A 27,921-nucleotide genomic window follows, 5' to 3' on the forward strand; every position below is an offset into this window, starting at 1 on the left:
AAACACCCCACAAGTGACCCTATTTTGGAAACTAGACCCCCCAAGGAACTTATCTAGATGTGTGGTGAGCACTTTGAACCCCTAAGTGCTTCACAGAAGTTTATAACGCAGAGCCGTGAAAATAAAAAATAATAGTTCTTTCCTCAAAAATTATGTTTTAGCAAGTAATTTTTTATTTTTGCAAGGGTAACAGGAGAAATTGGACCCCAACAGTTGTTGCCCAGTTTGTCCTGAGTACGCTGGTACCCCATATGTGGGGGTAAACCACTGTTTGGGCGCACGTCGGGGCTTGGAAGGGAGGGAGCACCATTTGACTTTTTGAACGCAAGATTGGCTGGAATCAATGGTGGCGCCATGTTGCGTTTGGAGACCCCTGATGTGCCTAAGCAGTGGAAACCCCTCAATTCTAACTCCAACACTAACCCCAACACACCCCTATTCCTAATCCCAACTGTAGCCATAACCCTAATCACAACCCTAACCCCAACACACCCCTAACCACAACCCTAACCCCAACACACCCGTAACCCTAATTCCAACCCTAACCCTAATCCTAACCCTAATCCCAACCCTAACCCTAATCCCAACCCTAACCACAACTGTAACCCCAACACACCCCTAACCCTATCCGTAACCCTAACCACAAGCCTAATCTTAACCCTATTTCCAACCCTAGCCCTAATTCCAACCCTAACCCTAAGGCTATGTGCCCACGTTGCGGATTCGTGTGAGATTTTTCCGCACGATTTTTGAAAAATCTGCAGGTAAAAGGCACTGCGTTTTACCTGCGGATTTACAGCGGATTTACAGTGTTTTTTTGTGCGGATTTCACCTGCGGATTCCTATTGAGGAACAGGTGTAAAACGCTGCGGAATCCGCACAAAGAATTGACATGCTGCGGAAAATACAACGCAGCGTTTCTGCACGGAATTTTCCGCACCATGGGCACAGCGGATTTGGTTTTCCATAGGTGTACATGGTACTGTAAACTTGATGGAAAACTGCTACGAATTTGCAGCGGCCAATACGCTGCGGATCCGCGGCCAATCCGCTGCGGATCCGCGGCCAATCTGCTGCGGATCCGCGGCCAAACCGCTGCGGATCCGCTGCCAATCCGCTGCGGATCCGCAGCCAAATCCGCACTGTGTGCACATGCCATAACCCTAACCCTACCCCTAACCCTAACCCTACCCCTAAACCTAACCCTACCCCTAGTTCTAACCCTAGTTCTAACCCTAACCCTAGTGGAAAAAGAAAAAAAAATATTTTCTTTATTTTATTATTGTCCCTACCTATGGGGGTGATAAAGGGGGGGGTTTATTTATTTTTTTTTTTATTTTGATCGCTGTGATAGAATCTATCACAACGATAAAAATGTACTTGTAACGAATCTGCCGGCCGGCAGATTCGGCGGGCGCACTGCACATGCGCCCGCCGTTTTGGAAGATGGCGGCGCCCATGGAGAAGACGGAAAGACACCGGGAGCCTCGGTAAGTATAAGGGGGTGGAGATCGGGGCACGGGGGGGGGGCGTCTGAGCACGGGGGGGTGGCATAGGAGCACGGGGGGAGCGGACAGGAGGACGGGGGAGTGGAGCACAAGACAGAGGGGGGCGGAGCACAGATCGGTGGCTTGGGGGGGCGATCGGTGGGGTGGGGTGGGTCATATAAGTGTTTACAGCCATGGCCGATGATATTGCAGCATCGGCCATGGCTGGATTGTAATATTTCACCAGTTTTTTAGGTGAAATATTACAAATCGCTCTGATTGGCTGTTTCACTTTCAACAGCCAATCAGAGCGATCGTAGCCACGGGGGGGTGAGGCCACCCCCCCTGGGCTGAAGTACCACTCCCGCTGTCCCTGCAGATCGGGTGAAATTGGAGTTAACCCTTTCACCCGATCTGCAGGGACGTGATCATTCTGTGACACAGCATATGCGTCACAGGTCGGATTGGCACCGACTTTCATGATGCATACGCTGTGTCACAGGTCGGGAAGGGGTTAAAGGGTTTTTTTCTGAAGTTTTTAAAAATATTCAAGAAATTAAAAAACAATAAGCTTTTTACTATACTAATTTAAAAAACTGACCGGTACTTCCAAACATAGACTAAGTGTGAACAGGTGATGAACTTAGAGTAACCAACTCATATACAATCAAATAAATAAGGCAGCATACTGTAGCGCCAAAACTTGCAAACGTGAAATATGAAAATTGAATTGCATTGCTGCACTAGAAATGTGAAAAATTGAGAAAGTTTAGCACATACATTGGCCAATTCATGAGTACCTGGTAGCCATAATAAGGCATTTCTCCTTTACCAGGACCTGACAATGCCTTTCCTCTCTGAGAATAAAGTCTTTATCTGAGTAGGAATCTAAGGTGAGTCCTCTCTTAGACTAAAATCTCTCTCTCTATAGAGGTGTAGTGGTACTGCTGTTATTACAAACACCTGTGGCTAAAAGGCGGAGGAGTGCTCAGTCAGAAGGCTAATGAATACAAATTTCACAAAACTGACCCTCATATCCAAACATTGACTAAGTGTGAACGTGTGTTGAACCTAGAGTCACCAATTCATATACAATCAAATAAGTAAGGCAGCACACTCTAGCGCCAAAACTTGCAAACATGAAATATGAAAATTGAATTGTAATTGCGCTCTAGGTTCAGCACCTGTTCACACTTAGTCTGTTTGCATGCGACGGTCAGTTTTTTTAAATTTGTATTCATTAGTAGTGTTGAGCGATACCGTCTGATACTTGAAAGTATCGGTATCGGAAAGTATCGGCCGATACCGGCAAAGTATCGGATCCAATCCGATACCGATACCCGATACCAATACAAGTCAATGGGACTCAAGTATCGGACGGTATCCTGATGGTTCCCAGGGTCTGAAGGAGAGGAAACTCTCCTTCAGACCCTGCGATCCATATAAATGTGTAAAATAAAGAATTAAAATAAAAAATATTGCTATACTCACCTGTCCGACGCAGCCTGGACCTCAGCGAGGGAACCGGCAGCGTTGTTTGTTTAAAATTCGCGCTTTTACTTGGTTACGTGAAGTCCCGGCTTGTGATTGGTCAGGGCGGCCATGTTGCCGGGACGCGGACCAATCACAGCAAGCCGTGACGTAATTTAGTCACGGCTTGCTGTGATTGGTCCGCGTCCCGGCAACATGGCGCCATGACCAATCATAAGCCGGGACGTCACTGGAGGCTGGACACGCGCGCTTTTTAAAATACGCGCATGTCGAGCCTCCCGTGACGTCACATCTTGTGATTGGTTAATGGCGGCCATGTTGCCGGGACGTGGACCAATCACAGCAAGCCGTGACGTAATTTCATCACGGCTTGCTGTGATTGGTCCGCGTCCCGGCAACATGGCGCCGTGACCAATCATAAGCCGGGACGTCACTGGAGGCTGGACACGCGCGCTTTTTAAAATACGCGCATGTCCAGCCTCCCGTGACGTCACGTCTTGTGATTGGTTAATGGCGGCCATGTTGCCGGGACACGGACCAATCACAGCAAGCCGTGACGTAATTTCGTCACGGCTTGCTGTGATTGGTCCGCGTCCCGGCAACATGGCGCCGTGACCAATCATAAGCCGGGACGTCACTGGAGGCTGGACACGCGCGCTTTTTAAAATACGCGCATGTCCAGCCTCCCGTGACGTCACGTCTTGTGATTGGTTAATGGCGGCCATGTTGCCGGGACGCGGACCAATCACAGCAAGCCGTGACGTAATTTCGTCACGGCTTGCTGTGATTGGTCCGCGTCCCGGCAACATGGCCGCCCTGACCAATCACAAGCCGGGACTTCACGTAACCAAGTAAAAGCGCGAAATTTAAACAAACAACGCTGCCGGTTCCCTCGCTGAGGTCCAGGCTGCGTCGGAGAGGTGAGTATAGCAATATTTTTTATTTTAATTCTCTCTTTTACACATTATTACATTAATGTTGTTGCGATACCCGATACCCGATACCACAAAAGTATCGGATCTCGGTATCGGAAATTCCGATACAGCAAATATCGGCCGATACCCGATACTTGCAGTATCGGAATGCTCAACACTATTCATTAGCCTTCTGAGTGAGCACTCCGCCTTTAAGCCACAGGTGGTTTTAATCACAGCAGGACCACTACCCCTCCGCAGAGAGAAAGATTTTAGTCTAAGAGAGGACTCACATTAGGTTTCCTGTTGTGAATTCTGCTCTTGGGCTCCCTCCGGTGGTTGTAAGTGGTAGCGCTGCTGTCTCTGAATCACAGCATTTATCAGGTGTTTTCACTTTTTGCAATTTGGACAGGGCTATTTAGTCTTACTTCACCCTTTAGTCAGTGCCAGTTGTCCATTGTTCCTGGAGGATTCACATCCCTGCCTGGTCTCTTCTGCTTTGCAGTTCTTTTCAACAAAGATAAGTTCTGGCCTTGATTTTGCTGTCCACATGCTGTGGTCTTATTGTTCAGTTATTTTCCATGTTTTGTCTTGTCCAGCTTGGTCTGTATAAGGATTTGTTTAGCCAAGCTGGTATCTCTGGAGATGCAGATATACCCTCCATGTCTTTAGTTAGTTGTGGAGTTTTTGTATTTTCTGTGGTGGATATTTTCTAGTGTTTTAATACTGACCGCATAGTACTCTGTCCTGTCCTTTCTATTTAGCTAGAAGTGGCCTCCTTTGCTAAATTCTCATTTTAGTCTGTGTATGTTTTTTTCCCTCTCCTCTCACAGTCAATATTTGTGGGGGGCTTCCTGTTCTTTGGGGATTTTCTCTGAGGCAAGATAGTTTTCCCTTTTCTATCTCTAGGGGTAATTAGTCCTCCGGCTGTGTCGAGATGTCTAGGGAGCGCTAGGTACATTCCACGGCTACTTCTAGTTGCGGTGTTAGGTTCAGGGTCTGCGGTCAGTACAGGTACCACCTTCTCCAGAGTACATCCCATGCTGCTCTTAGGCCACCAGATCATAACAGTTTCCATTCAGATGAAGACTTTATTCTCAGAGAGTTAAGGCATTGTCAGGTCCTGGTGAATGAGAAATGCCTTATCGTGGCTACCAGGTACACATGAATTGGCCAATTTATCCGCTAAACTTTCTAAATTTTTAATCTTTCTAGTGCAGTAATGCAATTCAATTTTCATATTTCATGTTTGCAAGTTTTGGCGCTACAGTGTGCTGCCTTATTTATTTGACTATACACAATATACTACCGTAACTGAAAAAAAAATCCTTTATGAATTCAAGATTCAATCTGGTGGAGAACGAGTTTATATAAATTGCTGAATACTATGTACACATGGATGCATACAAAAGCAATTTGATCAAGATTCTTTACCTCCTGTTCTGCATATGGAATTTAAAGTTCACTTTAATATCATTGTTGCCATCATCTGTATAATCTACAAACTACTTTTACTGTCAGTGGCTAAAATATGTTTGCTTCAGACAATGCACAATATGTAAGATCTGTTTTGTCTGAGGTATGATTTATTGCCGTGGACTAGGGTCCAGTAAATAATGATCTAACAGACACTTTCCTCTAAGGTATCACAAATCTTTCCAGTGTCTTTTATTCTGTCTTGTGATGAAGTCACTATAGGTCAGTAGACTTTACTTGTGAGGTAAAGCAGTTTTAGACTTAAACGTGAAACATATTTAGTATCTCTATTTCTTTAGTAACAAAATTAATTTGAAAGCTATTCAGGCAACTCTATTCTAAAATGTGAAAAGTATAATATGTATCCACATATGCCTAATATACACTATAAATGTAGTCTAGTGTACATTCACTTAATTATATAAAGTAGATTTTTAAATATTTTGAAAACTCCATACTGTACTGTGCATAATATTCATATGTAGAAGTCATGTGTGAATAAGTTTCTAACTAAAGTTTTATCTTTTATCAAAATGTAGGACTCTACTTTATTCAGCTACACATTCATTAGCCAGAACACAACATAATAAAATTTAGATTTTACATGTTAAGCCTAATAACTTTTTTTTTTAAATAACAGAATCCTCACTGCAATGAGGTAGTATAGGAAATCAAAGCAGCTGTTAAGTGAAGGTCACAAAAGTACATGTTGAAATTTGATGAACCTGATATGTTCTTACAAAGCGCCAAATCTGTAGGTGATTTAAACTGTATCCTTGGAGCAATTTGTAATAATATCACTTGGCTGCAGTAAGAGACCTAAGGAGAACTACTCATTCTGTATACAAAAAGCCAAAGGGCAATAGTGAGTAAAATTCAAGGATAAAGAAATATGTAGTGAAGACGTGTCAGGGAAAGTCTTCTGCCTTGGGGATATAAAACCATTTGATCATTAGTATTCTAGTTACTGTACTGTGACTGTAAAAAAAATTACCCAAATTTACAATTTAAAGCCAACTGATTTTTTCAAGGTCATTAACACCACTGGATTAATTCCTTTAAAACTGTAAAACTCATCAAATGCTAGAAAAATGAAACCACAATAAAATTCTTTATTGCAATGTAAGAATGGAATTCCTAATTTCATTGACTAAGTTTGCGAATAGCAAATTTAGATTTTCTTACAAATTAGTGTTCCATGTAGTAATTCACGAGTAGATACTGGCTTACTATATGACCTTAGCAGCTTGGACTGTATACATGGAATCAATACTGGTTAGCATTCTCATTTTGTTGATCACCAAATTGACATCCTTTAGTTTGCTTTTCTCCGAACCCACATCACTATTTATATGCCTTCAAAAAAACATAAAACTGTTGTGGGTGCAACGGGCCAGCTAGAGTTGATGTGCAAGGCCAGATGAGAGGCATTGTGATAAACGAGCTACAGTGCCTTGTGAAAGTATTCGGCCCCCTGGAACTTTTCAACCTTTTCCCACATATCATGCTTCAAACATAAAGATACCAAATGTAAATTTTTGGTGAAGAATTAACAACAAGTGGAACACAATTGTGAAGTTGAACGAAATTTATTGCTTATTTTAAATTTTTGTGGAAATTCAAAAACTGAAAAGTGGGGTGTGCAATATTATTCGGCCCCTTTAAGTTAATACTTTGTTGTGCCACCTTTTGCTGCGATTACAGCTGCAAGTTGCTTGGGGTATGTCTCTTACTAGTTTTGTACATTGAGAGTCGGAAATTCTTGCCCAGTCTTCCTTGGCAAGTAGCTAGAGCTCAATGAGGTTTGATGGAGATCGTTTGTGAACAGCAGTTTTCAGCTCTTTCCACAGATTCTCGATTGGATTGAGGTCTGGACTTTGACTTGGCCATTCTAACACCCAGATATGTTTATTTGTGAACCATTCAATTGTGGATTTTGCTTTATGTTTGGGATCATTGTCTTGTTGGAAGACAAATCTCCATCTCAGTCTCAGGTCTTTTGCAGACTCCAACAGGTTTTCTTCACGAATGGTCCTGTATTTGGCTCCATCTATCTACCCATCAATTTTAACCATCTTTCCTGTCCCTGCTGAAGAAAAGCAGACCCAAACCATGATGCTGCCACCACCATGTTTGACAGTGGGGATGATGTGTTCGATGTGATGAGCTGTGTTGCCTTTACACTAAACATATCGTTTGGCATTGTTGCCAAAAAGTTCAATTTTGGTTTCATCTGACCAGAGCACCTTCTTCCACATGTTTGGTGTGTCTCCCATGTGGCTTGTTGCAAACATTAAACAACACTTTTTATGGATATCTTTGAGAAACGGCTTTCTTCTTGCTACTCTTCCATAAAGGCCAGATTTGTGCAGTGTGCGACTGATTGTTGTCCTATTGACAGACTGTCCCACCTCAGCTGTAGATGTCTGCAGTTCATCCAGAGTGATCATGGGCCTCTTGGCTGCATCTCTGATCAGTCTTCTCCTTGTTTGAGATTAAAGTTTAGAGGGATGGCTGGGTCTTGGTAGATTTTCAGTGGTATGATACTCCTTCCATTTCAATATGATCGCTTGCACAGTGCTCCTTGGGGTGTTTAAAGAGAACCTGTCACCCCTCAGGCATTTGTAACTAAAAGAGCCACCTTGTGCAGTACTAATGCTGCATTCTGACAAGGTAGCTCTTTTTAGTTATGCTCCCTGCACACGCTGAAATAAACGCTTATAAAATGTGCCCCGTCATACCGTGAAATCATCCCGGGGCGGGTCTTTCCCCCCTAATCAGACGCAGCACAGCCGTCACTCCTGGCCTGTGCGCGGCGGGTGCCGCCTCCTCTTGCTTCATTAACGTCCCCGGTGCCTGCGCTGTAAGTATTTTTTTCCGGGCATGCGCAGTTGAGCTGTCCTTCGAACTTACAGCGCAGGTGCCAGGGATGCTACTGAAGCAAGAGGAGGCTGCGCCCGGCGCGTACAGGCCCGGAGTGACGGCTGTGCTTCATCTGATTAGAGGTGTTAGGGACGCTATATTCACCTACTTCTTAAGCATATAAGTTTTATTTTATTTATTCAATTATTTATCAGTAATTTTTCATAAGAAACTTTTTACTGTAATATACTCTGTTTCTTATATACTTTCATGTCCATGCGCTGATGGAACTGCATTCTAGTGTGCACATAATTAATTTATCTTAAATAAAAGTTAAATTGTAATGTGTCAGATATTTATTTTTCTAGTTTTCATCACCCCTGACCATATATTATATATTTTTAGCTCATATAGACTGGCTTAAGGAGCCCCTTCCATCAGTAAGAATATTGAGCCTCTACTTTGATGAACCCAAACTATGCAAGCATTGCAGAAGCCTAATAATTTTAATGGATAGGTTATAGGGAAGGGTAGAAGGTAGGGAAAGAATGTGTAATAAAATTTAACTTTTATTATATAAAAATAACCAATGTGTAATTATGTCCAATGGGCTCTGGCAACACAAATACTATAATATTAATAGATGCCATATATACATATCTTTCCTGCAACTGCTGCAAGTGAGATATCTAGTCAGAAGCCACATATGATAGAATCTAAATAGTAAAGGCTAGAAAATGGAAACTTACTGGCTTCAAGCCGAATGGTGTTTTCTTCCATAGATGTTCCGTTTAAAAAGGTATACGATCCTTAAGCTTTCCACTGTAAAAGTGACAAATGCAACATTGCTGGTGGTCCAACCACAAGGATTGCATACCTTTAAAACCATATATACAGTAGGAGGAGTTTAAATGGTGATTGAGTAAGCATCCTGGAGCTAGATCCAAAGTACTAATATAAACAGACGTTGACTATCGCTGTCAGTACCATAGACTTTAAATTGAGCTGCAGAACACATACTATGGGGTGTTGATCAATAATAGCTGTCACTTAATTTAACAAAAACTATAAGAAATAGGAATTCACTAGGAAAAATCTTCACTCCTACTGCGATATGTGGATCATCTGTTGCATGTTACCTACACAGGTAACTGCTAGTGATATCAGGAGGTGCTGTTCCTCAATAGATGTGGTTAAACTCATTAGATGACCATTCGCAGTTTCACTGTACCATCCATATATGTGGGGTACTTGTGGGAGACTTTAGTGTACGCTACTGGAACTGGAATTACTGCAGCTACTGGCACCAGAGTTGCCCTCCAATACTTGTTAAAGGATTTAAAGTCCTCATTGCAATTACAGAGCCTCTGAAGAGCCATGGATGGTTATTTTGTCTCACAACATCACCTGCCCAGGCACAACTGCTGCCTTCTTTGGATGTGGAGCTGTTTTTTAGGCTCCATCTCTGGAATAGAACCCTGATTCTCCATTACCTGTGGTCACCATGGAAGGGAGACCATACCGCATGGGGGAGTGGTCGGAAGGGAGAGTGGCTCACTATCTGGGCAAGTCCCAAACACCCCTTGCATGGGGAGAGTGAGGTGACTGGCCTTCAGAGGACACCAAGGCCATCCTGCTTTGTCACCCACTGCACCCAGGGTGATGCACACGGTCGCTCAGGAGAGGGGTGAGTGTATGGGTGCCTAAGTACTTTCGTCAGGCTTAGACCTGCCTCCACCGGTATTGGTTCTCAACCCACCAGCGGACAGGTGCAGGGATTGTGAAAGGGGGGCTGGCTTTTTTGTTCATGTCCTACCACCATGAACATGTTTGCCATGTTGCGCTGCTTCTAGTACTCCACGAACATGGCAAGTGCTGATGATCCTATCGTCAGTGTTACTATCCAACTTGCTTCCTTGAAAAAAAGCTTCACGCTATGATGGATGAGGTAGTGGCACAAGGGAAAGAGGAAGAGGAACAGGGATCATTCACATAATTATCAGGACAATTATCCACACCTGGTTTGGAGGCTGGGATCCTGCACCAACAGTTAGGGTACAGTTATGGAGGATGAGTAGGAAATGTGTTCACAGCACTGTGGCACTCAAAGCAGCTTACAGGCTTCACAAGTGTGGCTGAGGATACAGACAACCCATATGGTACACCTCCCACAGCTTGTTTTTTCCTCTGGGCAGTCTGGCACAGATGAGCCATGCTGCTGTGCCTGTGCAATGACCACCGAGTTACTACGTACCATCCTTACTTCTGTCACTGGATCAGGATAGGAAAGTGCAGGAATACAATCACATGCTAGTAGATGCATTACTGATGGCATTCTCACCTGCCAGTGGGGGCTCAGTGGAAGCACAAGGCAAAAGCAGAGGAGGAAGTTGCCAGCACAGTGAGAGGTCGCCTGCGCAGTGAGGGGTAGCATGGCTGAAATGTGGAAATTTTTCCTAAGCACACACCACAACATCCGGCACCACCATCTAACACAGTCCATATTAGCAGGAAGCGGCATTAAAACATCATGGTGGAAGGGTACGTGTTCACATGTCTCCACATACTGAATGATGGATCTGCCCCCTTTAACTTCTGGGTCTCCAAATTGTACACATGTCCTGGTATTGCTCTTTACGCCTTGGAGGTGCTAGCCTGCCCTGTGTCAAGTGTACTGTCAAAAAGTGTGTTTAGCACAGTCAGGCCCATCCACATCCCACAGTAAATATGGGCAATCTCACATTCATTAAAATGAACCAGGTGTGGATCCCACAGGATTTGTCCATACCTTTGGCTGACTAGAGAAGTAAACCAACCGCATCCCAGACGTTCTTGTACTTCACTGCAGATTGTTTGTTCTATTTGCCATTCGCAATGTTTTGGCATCTTCCCCTGAAACCTCCTCTTAGAAACAAAACCGAAAGAATAAAACAAAAAAAAAAAAAGAAAAAATGGAAAAAGAAACAAAACGTGTTGGCTATCTCCTTCTCCGACTCTTACACCTACACTGCCATATTCACCTCTACATCCTCTTCCACTTGGACCTCTGCCTCCTGGTTCAAGATTATTTTTTATTTTTTATTATGCTATGTTAGTGTAAATGGATTTTCCCATGAACAAAGTTTATTTTGATCAATACATCTTGGGATAATGATAATTTCCACAATTGGATGTGTTTAAAAAATGTTCCTGTGCTGAGATAATAAATGTGCCCCTGCTATGTACTGTGTAATGGTTGTTTTTGACTGTGCACGGAACATGGTCTGCTCATACCACATCTTCTGGATAAGGGAGTATCCAATTTGTATTCTTCTGGCCTCATTATGACTAGATGTGCATTGCCTCACTCACTTCACTTGTATTGACCAAGGCTGAGCACATCTAATCGGAATGTGTCCCAAAATAGGCATTTTTCATACTCGCGCTCCCTTCGCTGGTATCTATGTGTGATGTTTTCTACTTGCATTATGCTCTTGTACAAATTGAGATTACAATATTCTTTTGTCTATCTTTTTAACTTCCCTTAGGAATATTTTTTGCGAGTCAAAAGAGATACTCAAGTTGTTGTAAAACCGAAACATCTTTAAAATTGTGGTTTCTCATATACTCCATCATTTTTTTTTCTCTGGTAAATTTTTCAAATCTGGATACCCAGATAAAAAATGCCAGCTTTTTCTGGAATTAATTAACATGTTGTATCTACAACTGTGGGCCCAGTAGTGTTCAGAAAATATATTATTATAATACTGCACCTTACACAGGGGCAAGTGTGTACTATAGGGACAGGCTGTTTTGATGCTACTTTAGTGGGTACAGAGAATTGGCTTCCACATTCTCTGAAATGTTAACATAAGAGCAAGTGAAAATATACCTGACTCATGAAAATGAGACAAAATTGCCCACATTTCCTGTTAACATTTCAGAGCGTGTGGAAGTCTTAAGCAACTCTTGAAAGGAGATGGCTTTTTTTGTAGCTGTGAAGCCCCTGTTTTCTATGGAACTTAGTTTCTTCAAGTTAGTTGTACCTTTTTATTGATTTGGTAAAATATTAAAAATATGAAACAGAAAAACAAATCATTATCTTTGAGGAGAAGTTGTCAGCAGTTATCATAACATAATTTACAGGCACTATTAACACTCTCTAAAAATATACATGTTTTACAGTTGAATTTGATGAGGAAGAGTTTTCTGCAAATTTGGCAAAGCAAAGCTGTATCAAGGAACAAACTCAATATTTCTTTGAAAATGACAACAGATCTCTTAGTGGATATCTAGAATGTGCCAACTGCACAAGGTAATGAAAATGTTTATTTTAGTTGACTACATTGTATTATTGGCAGCAATAAAGGCATTTGACAACAAATTAACTTTTTTTTTGGTTCAGCAGTAAAACCTAATGTTAGTGCTTACCATAAATGCAAGGCTGACCATAAAGAACACCAAAAAAGGAAAAATTCAAGAAAATACACCAAAAACAGGCAGAGATGCTTACCTGTCTAAATAGGCCTCAATACAAATGCACAAGCAGGGTGCAGTGGACCCAAATAAAATGTCAAATGCACAGGTGCAATACCTAATGAAACAGCCAGTCTTCAATCAGGGTTTGGCCGTGTGTACACCAATGCACTGAGATACATACTCTGTATGTGGCGTGTTCACACAAGGAATGCAAAGCATCCGGCTCCAGCCTATTAATGACGTGCTATGGCGGGCTGCCCAGTGCTAAAATGCATCCTGTGTGAACAAAGGCCACAGTGTACAGAACCATTTGGGCCCAACTGCACCTTGCAAAAAATATACGTGCAAAACTAAACATATAAATATATGTAAGGTATTAGTTGATATTCTGGCCATAATATGCAAGCCGGCAACCCGCGCCATAAAGCCAAGAGGACTTTTGGGGTTCTTGCCCTTGATGTTGACTCTCTTTAGATTCTCAAAAAACTGTGTCCAGGTTATTTCGATATACTGTATAACTAAGGCAGTTAACTGAATCTTTTCCAGACAAATAAAAACCTAATTCCAAATAGGAAAACTAGGATTAATTAAGTGAAATGAGTAAAAATGCTAAAGTTCTTTTATTTAGAATTTTTTGTACACTTACAATTAAGATTATTCAAACCGCATTGCAAATTACCATATTTTTCAGACTATAAGATACACTTTTTTTCAAATTTGAGATCAAAATGGGCGTTCGCCTTATAGTCCAAATGTAGCTGACCAGGGCTGCCACAGCTTAGGAGCGGGGTCACAGGAGGCATGGTCAGTACTGCAGGCCTTGGCCTGGGAAGAGGGGATGTCCCAGCGGAGTGAGGCTGCAGGCCCTGGGCTTCAATAAAATTTCAGCAGTGAGGCAGGAGCAGAGTGCACTGTCTGTACATTGATTTCCCAGTGGTGGGCTTCAGGAAAATTTCTGCCTCTGGCGGTGCACATTCGTATTTTACAGCAGCAACTATTTATCATTTACAAGACCATTTACAGTTTTCCATGTTACAGAATTGCAGTGTATCCATAAAAAAGTGTGCCATCCAATTTTTTTTTCCACCCATGAACTTGAATAGTGGAATCTTGTCTGATTTCCAGGAGAAAATCGAGCGTGATGCAATTTTTTTCACATACAGATTCGGACAGTGAAAACAAACATTCATCGGCACTGTATTATTGAATAACATTGGTCCGAATGCAATCTGTTTCTTTAACAGATAGCTCTCAGACTGAAAATACTGTGGTGTTCATGAGCCCCCAAAATTTGTATTTTACACACTGCTAAGATTCAACATGATACAGTGCATGACGAAAATCATGTCTGACCCAGAAAACCCTTTGGATTAAAGTATTTTTGGTATAGTTCTTGTAAATCGGTGTAGTTTTGGGCAGTAACATATAATAATAACATTTAGCTGTGCTTAGCTCTGTAATTGATAACTAAACTAACCATCCAATTCTTCCAGAATTTATCACGTTGAAAAGATTCTCAACACCAATTTATTATTCATAATTGCTGATAACCCACACACGTGCGAGCTCTGTGACCAGCAGCCACTAATACAGGCAGAACAACGTTGTATCCTTTATACCAAAAAACTATTGTTTTTATGTCTATGCAATGGTCAATTTACACTAGGCGATGCAGAGTGTTAAATGACCGCCGTACGGAACATGTTAATGAGTTGGTGGTTATTTAGTACCCTGTTTATACAGGCCAACCCTGCTTGGGATGCTCGCTGAATGGTCTGTAATAAATTATTCGGTGGTTGTAGGCTGACATTGTTTTCAACAGCACACATTTATGACAACGTGCTTCTGAGAACAATAATCTTTTGTGTAGCACAAAAGATCTTTTCACCCCATGGAACGTAATGTTTATACTGCCAATCATGTGCCAACTGCTTTCTTATCTTCTTTCCATTGAGACCATTGAGAGAATTTGAAAAGATAGTTTGGTTTTTGGTCAGCAATATGGAAATCCTATATGAATTGGTCACATGACAAGCATGGGGATTTTGGAAGCTAGAGAATCCTAGCAGTTGCAAATTATACGCTTTGTGGATCCTGCATGTAAGAGCTCATGTCAAATGTTAAAAATGTCCCAAACATCCCATTTAATGAATTGCCGTATGGAGATAAGGACAGGACATGTTATTTGTGGTAACTTCTTTAGGTTTGTAAGATAACAGTAATTATTACATTTGTTAGTAGATAAAACACAACTCATAGATATACATCACCGTAATGCAGTAATATGTCAGTGTTACTTAGGACTAGAATATTTTTTTTCTATGGATTGGGCATACTTATGTGATTGAAATTGTGTGTCACTTCCAATTCATTGTTTACCAGGCACAGGTCTCTGATTTTAAAAGCAGCATTCTCTGATATTGTAACTTAGATATATTTACTTGAATAGGATGGAGCAGCAGTGATTTGCAATGCTAGTAAACTGATTAGTGGGGGTGCTGGGATGTTTGACCCTCATTAGTCTGATATTGATGGCCTATCCTAAGCCACTTGATTAGTACATTTTGTTTGCATTAAAGGGATCTGTCACCAGGTTTTACTATGTAGTCTGAGCATGCCGTAGGAGTTAAAACACAGATTTCAGCTATGCTTTCCTTATCAAGCTCAATGCTGTTGCTTATTTCCAATTATTGTTTTACCTCCAGGAGATTATCATTGCTGGGACATGGCAGCCAATGAGCCCAAGTCTGACTCTGTCCCCTTCTGGTAAAAGCACCTCACTGCCTATAGACATTGTGCAAACAGTGCCTGGTGTGGGCGGGGTTAGCTTCCTCAGCTCTGCTGCATTACTAAACTTAAAAACTCTAGAATGGCTGCACCCAGTAATCTAAGTGATACATTGTTAGATTCAGCTTTTTTGTCAGATGAGGTAGCAAAAACCTGGTGACAGATTCCCTTTAAATATGTTTTTACTGAAAATTTGAAATGCATTGCCAATCTTTTCCCTGACGGAAGATTAAAGCTGATGGACCAGACCCATGCCTGCTTGCTCAGAATCCAAGATACAGAAAAGGTCCAGATGCTTGTTTTGATCAAGATGACATGGTAAGTCCTATTTCTGATTGAGATATCTTACTGAAAAGAATAATAAAAATGGTTTTACCTGAAAATGTGGGATGTGGACACAGATAATATAGTTTGCCTGCAGAAATACTTTACTGTATTTACCGTATTTTTCGCTTTGTAAGACAGACTTTTTTCCCAAAATTTGGGGGGAAATGGGAGTGTGTCTTACAATGCTGACATACCGCTTACAGGTACCGTTGCAGGCTGGGATGAGAGGGTGTGTGCCACTGCTGCCACTGCCCAGGGTGTCAGCCACTGTGGGGGGCTCTGCCGATATTTTATGAAAGGCCAGAGCCCCCCGGCAGTTCCGTGGCTTCCTCCTGTGTGGTGGTGTTGGGAAAATGGCTGCCGGAGGCAGCGCATGCGCAGATGGAGATCTCGGGACCAAGATCTCGAGAGATGAGATCTCAGTGCTGAAATCTCATCGGCCGAGATCTTGGTGCCGAGATCTTCATCTGTGCATGCGCCGCCTCCCGGCAGCCATTTTCCCAAAGTCCACTGCACAGGAAAGCATGAACGAAATGCTGGGGGGTTCTGGTCTTTCACAAAATGTTGGCAGAGCCCTGCCACAACACCAGAGGCACCAGCATCACCGGAGACACCCCCACAGCACAGGAGCCCCCCACAGCACAGGAGCCCTACGCAGCACAGGACACTTGCAAACCGCCTTATATCAGCCTGCGGCCTGCAGCAATGCTCAACTCCTACCTCCTTCAGCAGCGACCCTGGGACTCCGTTTCACCACAGCCACCACCGCCTGTAAGCAATAAGACGCATGGATTATAAGAACCACAACCATTTTATTTAAAATAAAGTTTTTTCCTATCTTCACCTCAAATTTTGGGGTGCATCTTTTAGTCCACGAGCATCTTACAAAGCGAAAAATACGGTATATAAAATATAATATTCTCATCAATTCATCAGTTATTTCTTATACCTCTTTGTTGCTAAATGTGAAATTTTCTTTATTCTAAAAAGTCAGTTTATACATTCTTTATATAGTATTTTGTGCATCACTTTATGTTCTGCATGTAATTATTTTCATATTTAATTTGCCCTTTATCATTTGCATATATATGATTACCACATATCATGGAACTTTACTTTCACACAACAAATAAAGATTTGAATACATAGAATAGCTGACTTAAGCAGTCCAGCTGGATACCACAATATTTGAAACATTTTATATTTCTTTGATATTTAACCCCTTTCTGACCTCAGACGGGATAGAACATCCAATGTCAGATCCCCTGCTTTGATGCGGGCTCCGGCAGTGAGCCCGCATCAAAGCCGGGACATGTCAGCTGTTATGTACAGTTGACATGTCCCCGTAATAGCGCTGGGTGGAATCGAGATCCACCCGCCGCTATTAACTAATTAAATGCTGCTGTCAAACGATGACAGCGGCATTTAACTAGCGCTTCCGGCCATCGGGCCAGAAATGAGCGCATCGCTGACCCCCATTACGTGATTGGGGGTCAGAGATGCGCGGCATAACAACCAGAGGTCTATTAAAGATCTCTATGGTTGTTGATGCCGGACTGTTATGAGCGCCACCCTGTGGTTAGCGCTCATTGCAAGCCTGTAATTCTACTACATAGGAGCGATCTGAGCTTTGCTCCTATGTAGCAGAGGCGGTCAAGTTGTCCCAGATTCTACCCTCCTATGGAGGCTATTGAAGCATGGCAAAAGTAAAAAAAAAAGTTTTAAAACATATGAAAAAATAAAAAAAATAAAAGTTTAAATCACACCCCTTTCGCCCCATTCAAAATAAAACAATAAAAATAAAATCAAACATACACATATTTGGTATCACTGAGTTCAGAATCGCCCGATCGATCAATAAATAAAGGATTAGCCTGATCGCTAAATGGTGTACCGAGAAAAAAAAATGAAACGCCAGAATTACGTTTTTTTGGTCGACGCGACATTGCATTAAAATACAATAACGGGCGATCAAAAGAACAGATCTGCACCAAAATGGTATCATTAAATACGTTAGCAAGGCACACAAAAAAATAAGCCCTCACCTGATCCCAGATCATGAAAATTGGAGACGCTACAGGTATCGGAAAATGGCACAATTTTTTTTTTAGCAAAGTTTGGAATTTTTTTTTACAACTTAGATAAAAAATAAGCTAGACATGTTTGGTGTCTATGAACCTGGAATGACCTGGAGAATCATAATTTCAGGTCAGTTTTAGCATTTAGTGAACCTAGTAAAAAAGCCAAACAAAAAACAAGTGTGGGATTGCACTTTTTTTGTAATTTCACCGCACTTGGAATTTTTTTTCCTGTTTTCTAGTACCCGACATGCTAAAGCCAATGATGTCATTCAAAAGTACAACTTGTCCCACAAAAAATAAGCCCTCACATGGCCATATTGACAGAAAATTAAAAAAGTTATGGCTCTGGGAAGGAGGGGAACGAAAAACGAAAATGCAAAACAGAAAAAAGCTGGGGTCATGAAGGGGTTAAAAAATGAATGTATGTGGCAATATTTTAAATAACTGCTGAAAATTAATTTTGACACCTTGTTTGAAAGCATAATCGAGTCTCTTTGTAATAAAGGTTCCATATTGTTTTCCTATTCTAATATGAATTATTACATCAGCTCAATCATTCATTGTTGAATGTAAAATATAGGGTAGCACACCAGTTCACCTGGTGGAATATGTGATAGGAATTTTGAGTGTAAATTCTTAGTCCAGGCATTTATTGATATCCCACCGATATGCTATAAATGCCCAATTAGTGTTAACCACAAAACTGAGACCCCTAACTGGCAGAGAATGGAATGGCAATCGTTTTGCTGTTTTTGCCTAAGAACAGCCACTGCATTATCTTAATAAAGTGCTTGAATTTACTGTAAATCATTTAGTGCAAACTAGTGTTGAGCATTCCGATGCTGCAAGTATCGGGTATCGGCCGATACTTGCTGTATCGGAATTCCGATACCGGGATTCCGATACTCTTGTGGTATCGGATATCGGGTATCGCAACAACATTAATGTTAAAATGTGTAAAAGAGAGAATTAAAATAAAAAATATCGCTATACTCACCTGTCCGACGCAGCCGGGACTTCAGCGAGGGAACCGGCAGCGTTGTTTGTTTAAAATTCGCGCTATTACTTGGTTACGTGAATTCCCGGCTTGTGATTGGTCAGGTCGGCCATGTTGCCGGGACGCGGACCAATCACAGCAAGCCGTGACGAAATTACGTCACGGCTTGCTGTGATTGGTCCGCGTCCCGGCAATATGGCCGCCCTGACCAATCACAAGCCGTGACGTCACGGGAGGCTGGACACGCGCCCATTTTAAAATGAGCGCGTCCAGCCTCCCGGCTTGTGATTGGTTGACCGCGGCGCAACCAATCACAAGCCGTGACGTCACGGGAGGCTGGACACGTGCCCATTTTAAAATGAGCGCGTCCAGCCTCCCGGCTTGTGATTGGTTGACCGCGGCGCAACCAATCACAAGCCGTGACGTCACGGGAGGCTGGACACGCGCCCATTTTAAAATGAGCGCGTCCAGCCTCCCGGCTTGTGATTGGTTGACCGCGGCGCAACCAATCACAAGCCGTGACGTCACGGGAGGCTGGACACGCGCCCATTTTAAAATGAGCGCGTGTCCAGCCTCCCGTGACGTCACGGCTTGTGATTGGTCAGGGCGGCCATATTGCCGGGACGCGGACCAATCACAGCAAGCCGTGACGTAATTTCGTCACGGCTTGCTGTGATTGGTCCGCGTCCCGGCAACATGGCCGACCTGACCAATCACAAGCCGGGAATTCACGTAACCAAGTAATAGCGCGAATTTTAAACAAACAACGCTGCCGGTTCCCTCGCTGAAGTCCCGGCTGCGTCGGACAGGTGAGTATAGCGATATTTTTTATTTTAATTCTTTCTTTTACACATTTATATGGTTCCCAGGGCCTGAAGGAGAGTTTCCTCTCCTTCAGACCCTGGGAACCATCAGGAATACCGTCCGATACTTGAGTCCCATTGACTTGTATTGGTATCGGGTATCGGTATCGGATTGGATCCGATATTTTGCCGGTATCGGCCGATACTTTCCGATACCGATACTTTCAAGTATCGGACGGTATCGCTCAACACTAGTGCAAACACTTCTCCATTGAAGCATATGGTCAATGTGGTGACCAGAAATTAGTAAACAAGAGACAACAGATCTCCATTATCTTATTTTTTTATCATGAAAATATCATTGCAACGGATTCATGACATGCAAACTCTTTGATGTGAGGCTTAGGTAATAGTATTTACCACAGGAGTGCAATACCTGCTTTAGATGTGAACAATATTTACAAGGGTTTTTTTGTTCTTATAATTATGTTATAATTTATTGCCTGGCGTGCTTACAAAATCTTGGTATCCACAGACACTAGGGCAGTGAGAAACAATATGGCCCTGATTCATCAAAACTTTTAGCCATAAAACTGGTTTAAAAAGCTTTGAAAAGTTGCATCATTTTTGGCTTCACAAAAAAATATGTGCTTTTGGTATTTTCACACCATTTTCCCTCAGCTCCAACATAGTGGGCCAAGTTTGGGAGAGCTGTGACAGGGTATGGTGACCCCACTTCTCATTAAGTCGGTGGAAAATTTGTGGAGAGGCATCTGCCACTTCATGCCTCACCTGATTCATTAAAAGATGTGTGCCTCCTAATGAATAAGGTGCGTCGCACTCCACCATGCCCCTTCAGAAGTACTTTTTTTACCTATAACATTTACGAATGTGTTAGACCTAGGGAGGAGAAGCATCTTGAATATGTTTTCATGTAGTACATCAATGAAAATATATTAAAGAAGTTGTGCACTACATGAACAACCTCTTCTCATACGCCACACTTTGTCCTGATAAGTTAAAAAAAGCTTATACTCACCTCCTGTGCTATGCCTCCAATGGTATCGGCATTCATGTTCCCAAGACTCCCAAGCAGTTGTTATGACACGTGAGCCTAGTGCCCAATCAGTGCTGGAGTCACTGTCTCCACCTTCATACAGTTAAGTAATTAACAGGAAGTGAGGGAATCAGCGTCATAGGCCTATCTTAGATTACATAGCAAACAACTGGTGACAGATTCCTTTTAATATAGTGTATTTGGAAAATAAATATGACAGTATATACTATTAGATAGAAGTTTGTAATGTTCTCATAGCTACATTTAATAAAAAAGAAAATGTTTTATTTTTCACAACACTTAGATTACATTAAAATGCTAACTATTCTGTTGAACAGATACTACTCTACAGAACTCTACAGAACATTGGTGGTTTTGGTTCTATAAATTGTTGTGTGAAAGTACGTTATCTTTTTTATTTAGCACTTGTGCATTTTGTTATTTTATGAATTTTGAGTAATTTTTGTTTAGTATTTTGAGTGTTTGCCCTGAGTAAATTGTTCCACTCCTCTAACTGCTTGCCAACTGCATGATAAATCAATGTGATTGTCTTTCTTTATGCTTCCTTTTTGTTCTCCATTCTGCCTTGCCTATAAATGATAGGATGAGCCTTTATGCACAGTGAATGCTGCTTCTTCTGTGATGACTTCTCCTTTCTTCATTTTACTGCAAGTATCGGGGGATTATGTGATAGATTTTACAATAACTTCTAAGTATTTGACAATTAGAGATTAGGACATTTCTGGGTTGATATCACTTCACTTTGTAGGAGATGCCTTATCGGTTATTATGAACTTTTATTACTCCAGTTTTTTCCACTCTAGGATGGCAATGAAACATTGAGGGAAAACTGATTTGAGAACAGATTCCATAATTTGAAATGGGATCATTCACATGTATCCAGGGCTACAATGTTACATTTTTTTCTTAATCCAGCTCATCAGTTTTGCTGTAGAAACTGGTGAAAAAGGTCGGATGACATATGATGCTGTTTTGACATCAATTTTAATCAGTTAGGGTACAAAAAAATGATCTCGCTGGCCCAGATGTATAGAAACAGTATAAGCTGAAAGATAGAGCACAGTTAGTTATAAATGGCTTGCATGGCTGTGTCTGACTGCAACCAAACCTGTTACTGCTATATTGCAGGTGATATAAATTTTCAACATACATTTTCAATGCCATGGCTATAAAGTCCAAGGCAAAAAGTATGATTTATACAAGTTAAGGAGAACAATAATGTCAACAAAGTGGTAGCAATTTTTTGTATTTGTATTTTTCAGTCATCTATTACACAGGTCAACAAAAAAATTTTTTTTTCTGGTGTCCAAAATATTTTAATGAATTTGGGGTATTTTTGGGGTGCTGATTCTGAATATGTCATCAGTTTTGCCAGATTGGCTCAAGTTTTTGAGATTTTTGGTATCTTATTTATAGCACTTGTTGGTAAATGCGACGCATCATCTCATTAATTTCTTTGGATTAGTACTTGAACTGAGCAGTTCTCAATATAGTTTTGTGTTAATTAGTGTTCTAAAAGTTTGTTCATAGCTTGATTTTTTGCACTAACTTTATGTTGTTGTCTGTTTTCCAGTGAAAAGCATGAACTCATCAAGAAGAAGTTGTCTTAACGATCCAGACTCATTCTGTTACATTTGTGGTGAATACACACTGCCAAAACATAGAAGAAACATAACAGACTTCGTAAAAAAAAAAGTGTATTTTGCCTATTTTGGGGTTATGCTTGGGGACCAAGACAAGTTTTGGGCACCACACATAGTGTGCAAAGCATGTATCGAATTATTACGAAAATGGAGCAAAGGACAAAGAAAAAGCTTCAAATTTGGTGTTCCAATGGTGTGGAGAGAGCCAAAAAATCATCATGATGACTGTTATTTCTGCGCAGTGCAAGTGCAAGGATTCAATAAGCATAAGAAACGAAAATGGGAGTAACATGGAATCTGCAAGAAGGCCTGTCCCTCATTGTGAAGATGTGCCTGTACCTGTGTTTACCAGAAATAACAGTCATCATGATGATTTTTTGGCTCTCTCCACACCATTGGAACACCAAATTTGAAGCTTTTTCTTTGTCCTTTGCTCCATTTTCGTAATAATTCGATACATGCTTTGCACACTATGTGTGGTGCCCAAAACTTGTCTTGGTCCCCAAGCATAACCCCAAAATAGGCAAAATACACTTTTTTTACGAAGTCTGTTATGTTTCTTCTATGTTTTGGCAGTGTGTATTCACCACAAATGTAACAGAATGAGTCTGGATCGTTAAGACAACTTCTTCTTGATGAGTTCATGCTTTTCACTGGAAAACAGACAACAACATAAAGTTAGTGCAAAAATCAAGCTATGAACAAACTTTTAGAACACTAATTAACACAAAACTATATTGAGAACTGCTCAGTTCAAGTACTAATCCAAAGAAATTAATGAGATGATGCGTCGCATTTACCAACAAGTGCTATAAATAAGATACCAAAAATCTCAAAAACTTGAGCCAATCTGGCAAAACTGATGACATATTCAGAATCAGCACCCCAAAAATACCCCAAATTCGATGAAATATCTTTGGCACCAAAAATGCTGTTGACCAGTGTTATTATTATCTATTATCTTCTATTATTATAGCTTCTTCCTGATAGGACGATAAATGTGGCACTCTCCAATAATTAAAATCTTTTCATTATATTCCAATTGCATTAAAACATAGCGAAGAAGCATTTGGATGCATCACATATAGACAGCAGCTGTTTTGTACTTAGCACAAGCTTCTTCCTTGTCCTGGGATAGAGGACCAAGAAAAACTGCATGTTTAGTGTGTAACGGCTATTGTCCATATGTGGTATTTCCATATGCCTCCTTGCTATGTTTTAATTGAACTTTAGTCATTTTAATTGTTGGTGAACGCTAGTGTTGAGCGATACCGTCCGATACTTGAAAGTATTGGTATCGGATAGTATCGGCCGATACCCGAAAAGTATCGGATATCGCCGATACCCGATACCAATACAAGTCAATGGGACACCAAGTATCGGAAGGTATCCTGATGGTTCCCAGGGTCTGAAGGAGAGGAAACTCTCCTTCAGGCCCTGGGATCCATATTAATGTGTAAAATAAAGAATTAAAATAAAAAATATTGATATAGTCACCCGTCCGGAGGCCCCTGCACCTTACCGCTGTTAACCGGCAGCCTGCTTTGCTTAAAATGAGCATGTTCAGCACCTTCCATGACGTCACGGCTTCTGATTGGTCACGTGCCGCTCATGTGACCCCCACGCGACCAATCACAAGCCGCGACGTCATGGAAGGTCCTAAATTCCTAGAATGCTCAACACTAGTGAACGCCATATTTATCTTTTTTTACCTGGAAGAATCTATTGTTATAAACTGATGCTACACATCACCAAGTACCAAGCTTGATTGACTACCATACTGTTCTTTTATTACACAAATAATCCAAAAGTGTTAAACCACTAGATCCAGCAATGTAATTTCTAATTAAAATCATATGGTACCCTTAATTTAATATCAATGTACATTTAATATATGCACTTTACAATATTCTAACACAAAGTTTTGTATGTTTATATCAGCTCAAATACAATACTATATAAAATAAGCTACAATACTTGTTGCTGAAATAAGACTTTTTGTGTTCACATTGTCTAGAGAATCAGTTGATAGGATATTGATAGCAAAGCCCAATCTGGTTACGGTTTTTTAGCAATTGCATTTTCTAGGAAACCGTATTCACTGAATAATTAATATAGAAATATTCTTTTGTTTAACAAAAGGAAAGAAATTGAAGAATTGACTATTTTTTTGCCAATTACATTTTTGTTTACCAACAATATTCAAAATAATGTGCAAAAGTAATAGTGATCTTATATATTTAAATTGGGCATGTCATGTCTATAGAAGATGTGAGACAAATGTTTGCCACACACCTCTGGTGTTAAATATCTATAGGGAAACAAAAAAGCTTAGCAGTAACGTCTGGACCGTCCAATCCATATTTCTGAAAAATCTAGGCTCTATGGGGCCCTAAAGAAAATGTAGAAATTTACAAATGTTTCCAAAATGAAGAAAATCAGGATGTTAATCAAATCATTGTGTAGCCTTGTAATGCATGTAGTGTTGAGTCTACTAAAGAAGAACGGGTTGCACACCACTATCCATGATGACCACATGACATATTGGCTTTTTTATTGAAATTATATTTAATTTCGACACTAAATTGTTTTACCTTTAGCAGTTTAGCAAAAATATATGCATGGCATTTCACTTTCTTTAGTGTTCGGTATTAAATACACTTTCTCTTTTTTTCATATAGGAGGATGACAGTGATTGTGGTGGCGTATCTGGTTTAACTCCTTCGCTATGGTCCATGATAGGCATTCAGTTTGTCCTGCTCTGGCTTTTATCTGGTAGTAATCACTGCAAATTATGACCCCGAAAACCAAAATCTACATTTCTTAATTCAACATCCTGCCAAAAGATTAACCTTGGATTTACCTTAAATGAGGTCACTTAATTGAGACAATTGAAGAATGGCTGTGTCTATGCTGTGACTTATTCATCTGTGACAGATTCACAGAGACACCTACAAAGTCTGCATGTCAGAGAGTCAAATCCTCAGTGGCAACATGTGTGAATGCTGCATCATCTATGCCATCAGAACAGAAATCTACAGTAAATGTGCTTTATTGAACAAACTATGATGATCTTTGTTGCATCGTCAATGACTTTATGTAAAAGGGCTCCCTTTAATATTGCTTCTGTACAACATGATTTGTAAAATTAATTTGACCTTCATTTTGTTGCACCCCAGCCCTACATGTGTCTACTTGTATACATCAAATCTATTTTATTATTGTGCACTGTGTTTAGAAGAGCACTAATGCTTTTAATATATAAATGTATGTGGAAAAAGCTGGAATGCTCATGTTTTAGTCAAGTGCAAATATATTGGTTAGTCTTCTTAAAAAAAAAAAAAAAAATACAAACTGAAATGCCTTATATTGTATATTGAATGGCTTGATTTGCCAAATGAGAGTACAAACACAAAGACATATATACTCCAATCGTTTTATGAGCATCAAATATCAAAAGACGAATATGTGTATACTGTACCATACTGCATATACATTTGGTGGATGTTTGAGAGCTTGATCTTTGTGAATCTCATTGGGTGGCGTGTAAATCTTTTCAACTCTAGTTTTGTACATGTGGTTCTGTATATCAAAGCTAACCAAACTTTCTTAAGACTGAGAAGTATTCAGTGGGAAACATTTTGGTTAGGAAATCTACCAATGGTATTTAGCATGCTCATGCTGCTGCTATTTAATTTTCATTAGAATGGAATTTGTAGTCTTTTCTGAGTGAATATATTGTTGTGTGAAAACCTAAGGACTGCAGTATGATACTATTGCTAATCTATTTGCTTTCATGATTTTCCAAGTGTAATCTGCAGTTGAATATAGATAGTGTAAATGAATGTACTTGAAGGGTATCGATGTATAGTATGATATCATAAGCATTTATTTATTCTATTATTTGCCTTTTAAAGTCAACTGCATAAACTCAGAAGAATCTTTAACATCTAAAACTGATGGCTAATGCATGATGTAGCAAGTACAATACATGGTGAATATGCACTATTATTTAATTATTCTTGGAATTTGGTTGCCTATTTTTGCCAATCCTAAGTCAAAATGATCCTTCTTGACGTTTGTCATGCAATCTGCTACTGATACGAAATCAAGAAAAGACCTAAAACATTGTAATTAAAGATGATCAAAAAGATTCACAGAACACTAGTGGAACACCCACATCTGTAGTTCATGGCCTCCTGACCAGGGTCCTGTGAACCTCCTACCTGCCAGAATAACTAACGGTTCTTTCGATTAATTGATTATGCTACCCAACATAGGCATGATGACGTGTCAGGGCCTACTAATAAGAAGAGACACCGGTGATGGCATCAGATTGAAAGATGCCTGCTAGACCAGTATCCTTTTAATCTTTTTGATTATCTCGAGTAGTTACCAATTATTTTTTTAAATCAAAAATAAAAACAGATTGTATAGTAAAAAAAATAATAGTTTATTATTTTACTAATACATTTTAAATAAAGGTAAACTAGGAAACTACATTAATAAAGCCTTTTGGGAAATATCGATATAGATATATAAATTTACTTTAAAAACTTATGCTGCAAATTGAGCTACGATTTAGTTTTGTCCTAAATTTTTATCAGATGCAATATTCAGCAGAGCCCAAATAAAAAAAAAAATAATAGCCACATAAATAAGTACTGTATATTACTTACATGTTCAAATGTAATCATTTCAAAATGCAGATATTTAAAAAATGTGCAATTTCCCTTTTTATTTAACTATCTTTATTTGTTTTCTTTGGTACTTATAGTCATACATTTAAAGTTAAATGTGTATTTCATAAAGATTAGTGCAAACTATTCAAAATGTATGTATGAGTAAAATATGAAGGAACAATTTAACAAATGTATATTTAATTTCACTCTTTAATTCTTCATAGTATTATTGACTTGCGAAATTCATACTCATTTTATTGGGTGTTTTGGTTTTTCAATATATTGTGACTTCTTAAAAAAATAATTACATTAAAAATTAAAAATAGAATGATGGTGGCAACACGTAAATGCATTTAATATATTTAAAGATTTATGGGAAAAATATTGAAAGGTTTTTTGCAACAAAATTGTTGCCAAAAAAGAGTAATGAGCAAATATATTTGAGTGGAATTGAATACTACTCAAATATCACAATAATTGGCATTCACCAAAATGCAGATTTTTTGTAATTTGCTTCCACGCAGATTCAGCAGCCTCATTTTTGCTGAGCCATCAAAAAGTTAAAAAATAAAAAATCCTTATACTCACTATACCGTTCACCTCTCCGGCCCCATCGCTCCTCACTATCATCACCCATCTGGTTCTCAACACATCTCCTTTGCACTGTCGCCCAGTGGACAAGGATCCGGACTTTCTGCTCATGTGCGTGCATGTTGTAACGTCCTGACCTTACGCTTGTTCAGAAGTGTCCCCGGACTCATCACAGCCAGAAGTCCCAAGTCCAACCTATTATGAAGAGGCCAAGTGATTCAGCACTCAGCAGTGATGAAAAGAA

At 40.3% G+C, this 27,921-nt stretch overlaps 1 protein-coding gene and 1 pseudogene across 5 annotated transcripts in view; one reads left to right on the plus strand and one right to left on the minus strand.

Moving 5' to 3' along the window:
• CACNA2D1 (calcium voltage-gated channel auxiliary subunit alpha2delta 1) overlaps positions 1 to 27,640 on the plus strand; it is a 1,329,605-nt gene extending 1,301,965 nt beyond the window's left edge. For 4 of the 5 annotated variants that reach the window (XM_077264669.1, XM_077264672.1, XM_077264671.1 and 1 more), the window contains 4 exons: positions 12,395 to 12,524; positions 14,182 to 14,294; positions 15,711 to 15,793; positions 25,086 to 27,640. In XM_077264669.1, the coding sequence (XP_077120784.1) occupies positions 12,395 to 12,524; positions 14,182 to 14,294; positions 15,711 to 15,793; positions 25,086 to 25,202 (443 nt within the window). In that variant the 3' untranslated portion in view covers positions 25,203 to 27,640. Of the gene's footprint in view, positions 1 to 12,394; positions 12,525 to 14,181; positions 14,295 to 15,710; positions 15,794 to 21,343; positions 21,409 to 25,085 lie in introns of all 5 variants that reach the window. The other variant, XM_077264670.1, reaches the window with a different exon arrangement.
• LOC143777289 (18S ribosomal RNA) lies at positions 9,503 to 9,840 on the minus strand (annotated as a pseudogene).
• Positions 27,641 to 27,921: the final 281 nt, after the last annotated feature.

This window comes from Ranitomeya variabilis, chromosome 5 (genome assembly GCF_051348905.1).
Source record: "Ranitomeya variabilis isolate aRanVar5 chromosome 5, aRanVar5.hap1, whole genome shotgun sequence".
Classification (NCBI taxonomy): Eukaryota; Metazoa; Chordata; class Amphibia; order Anura; family Dendrobatidae; genus Ranitomeya; species Ranitomeya variabilis.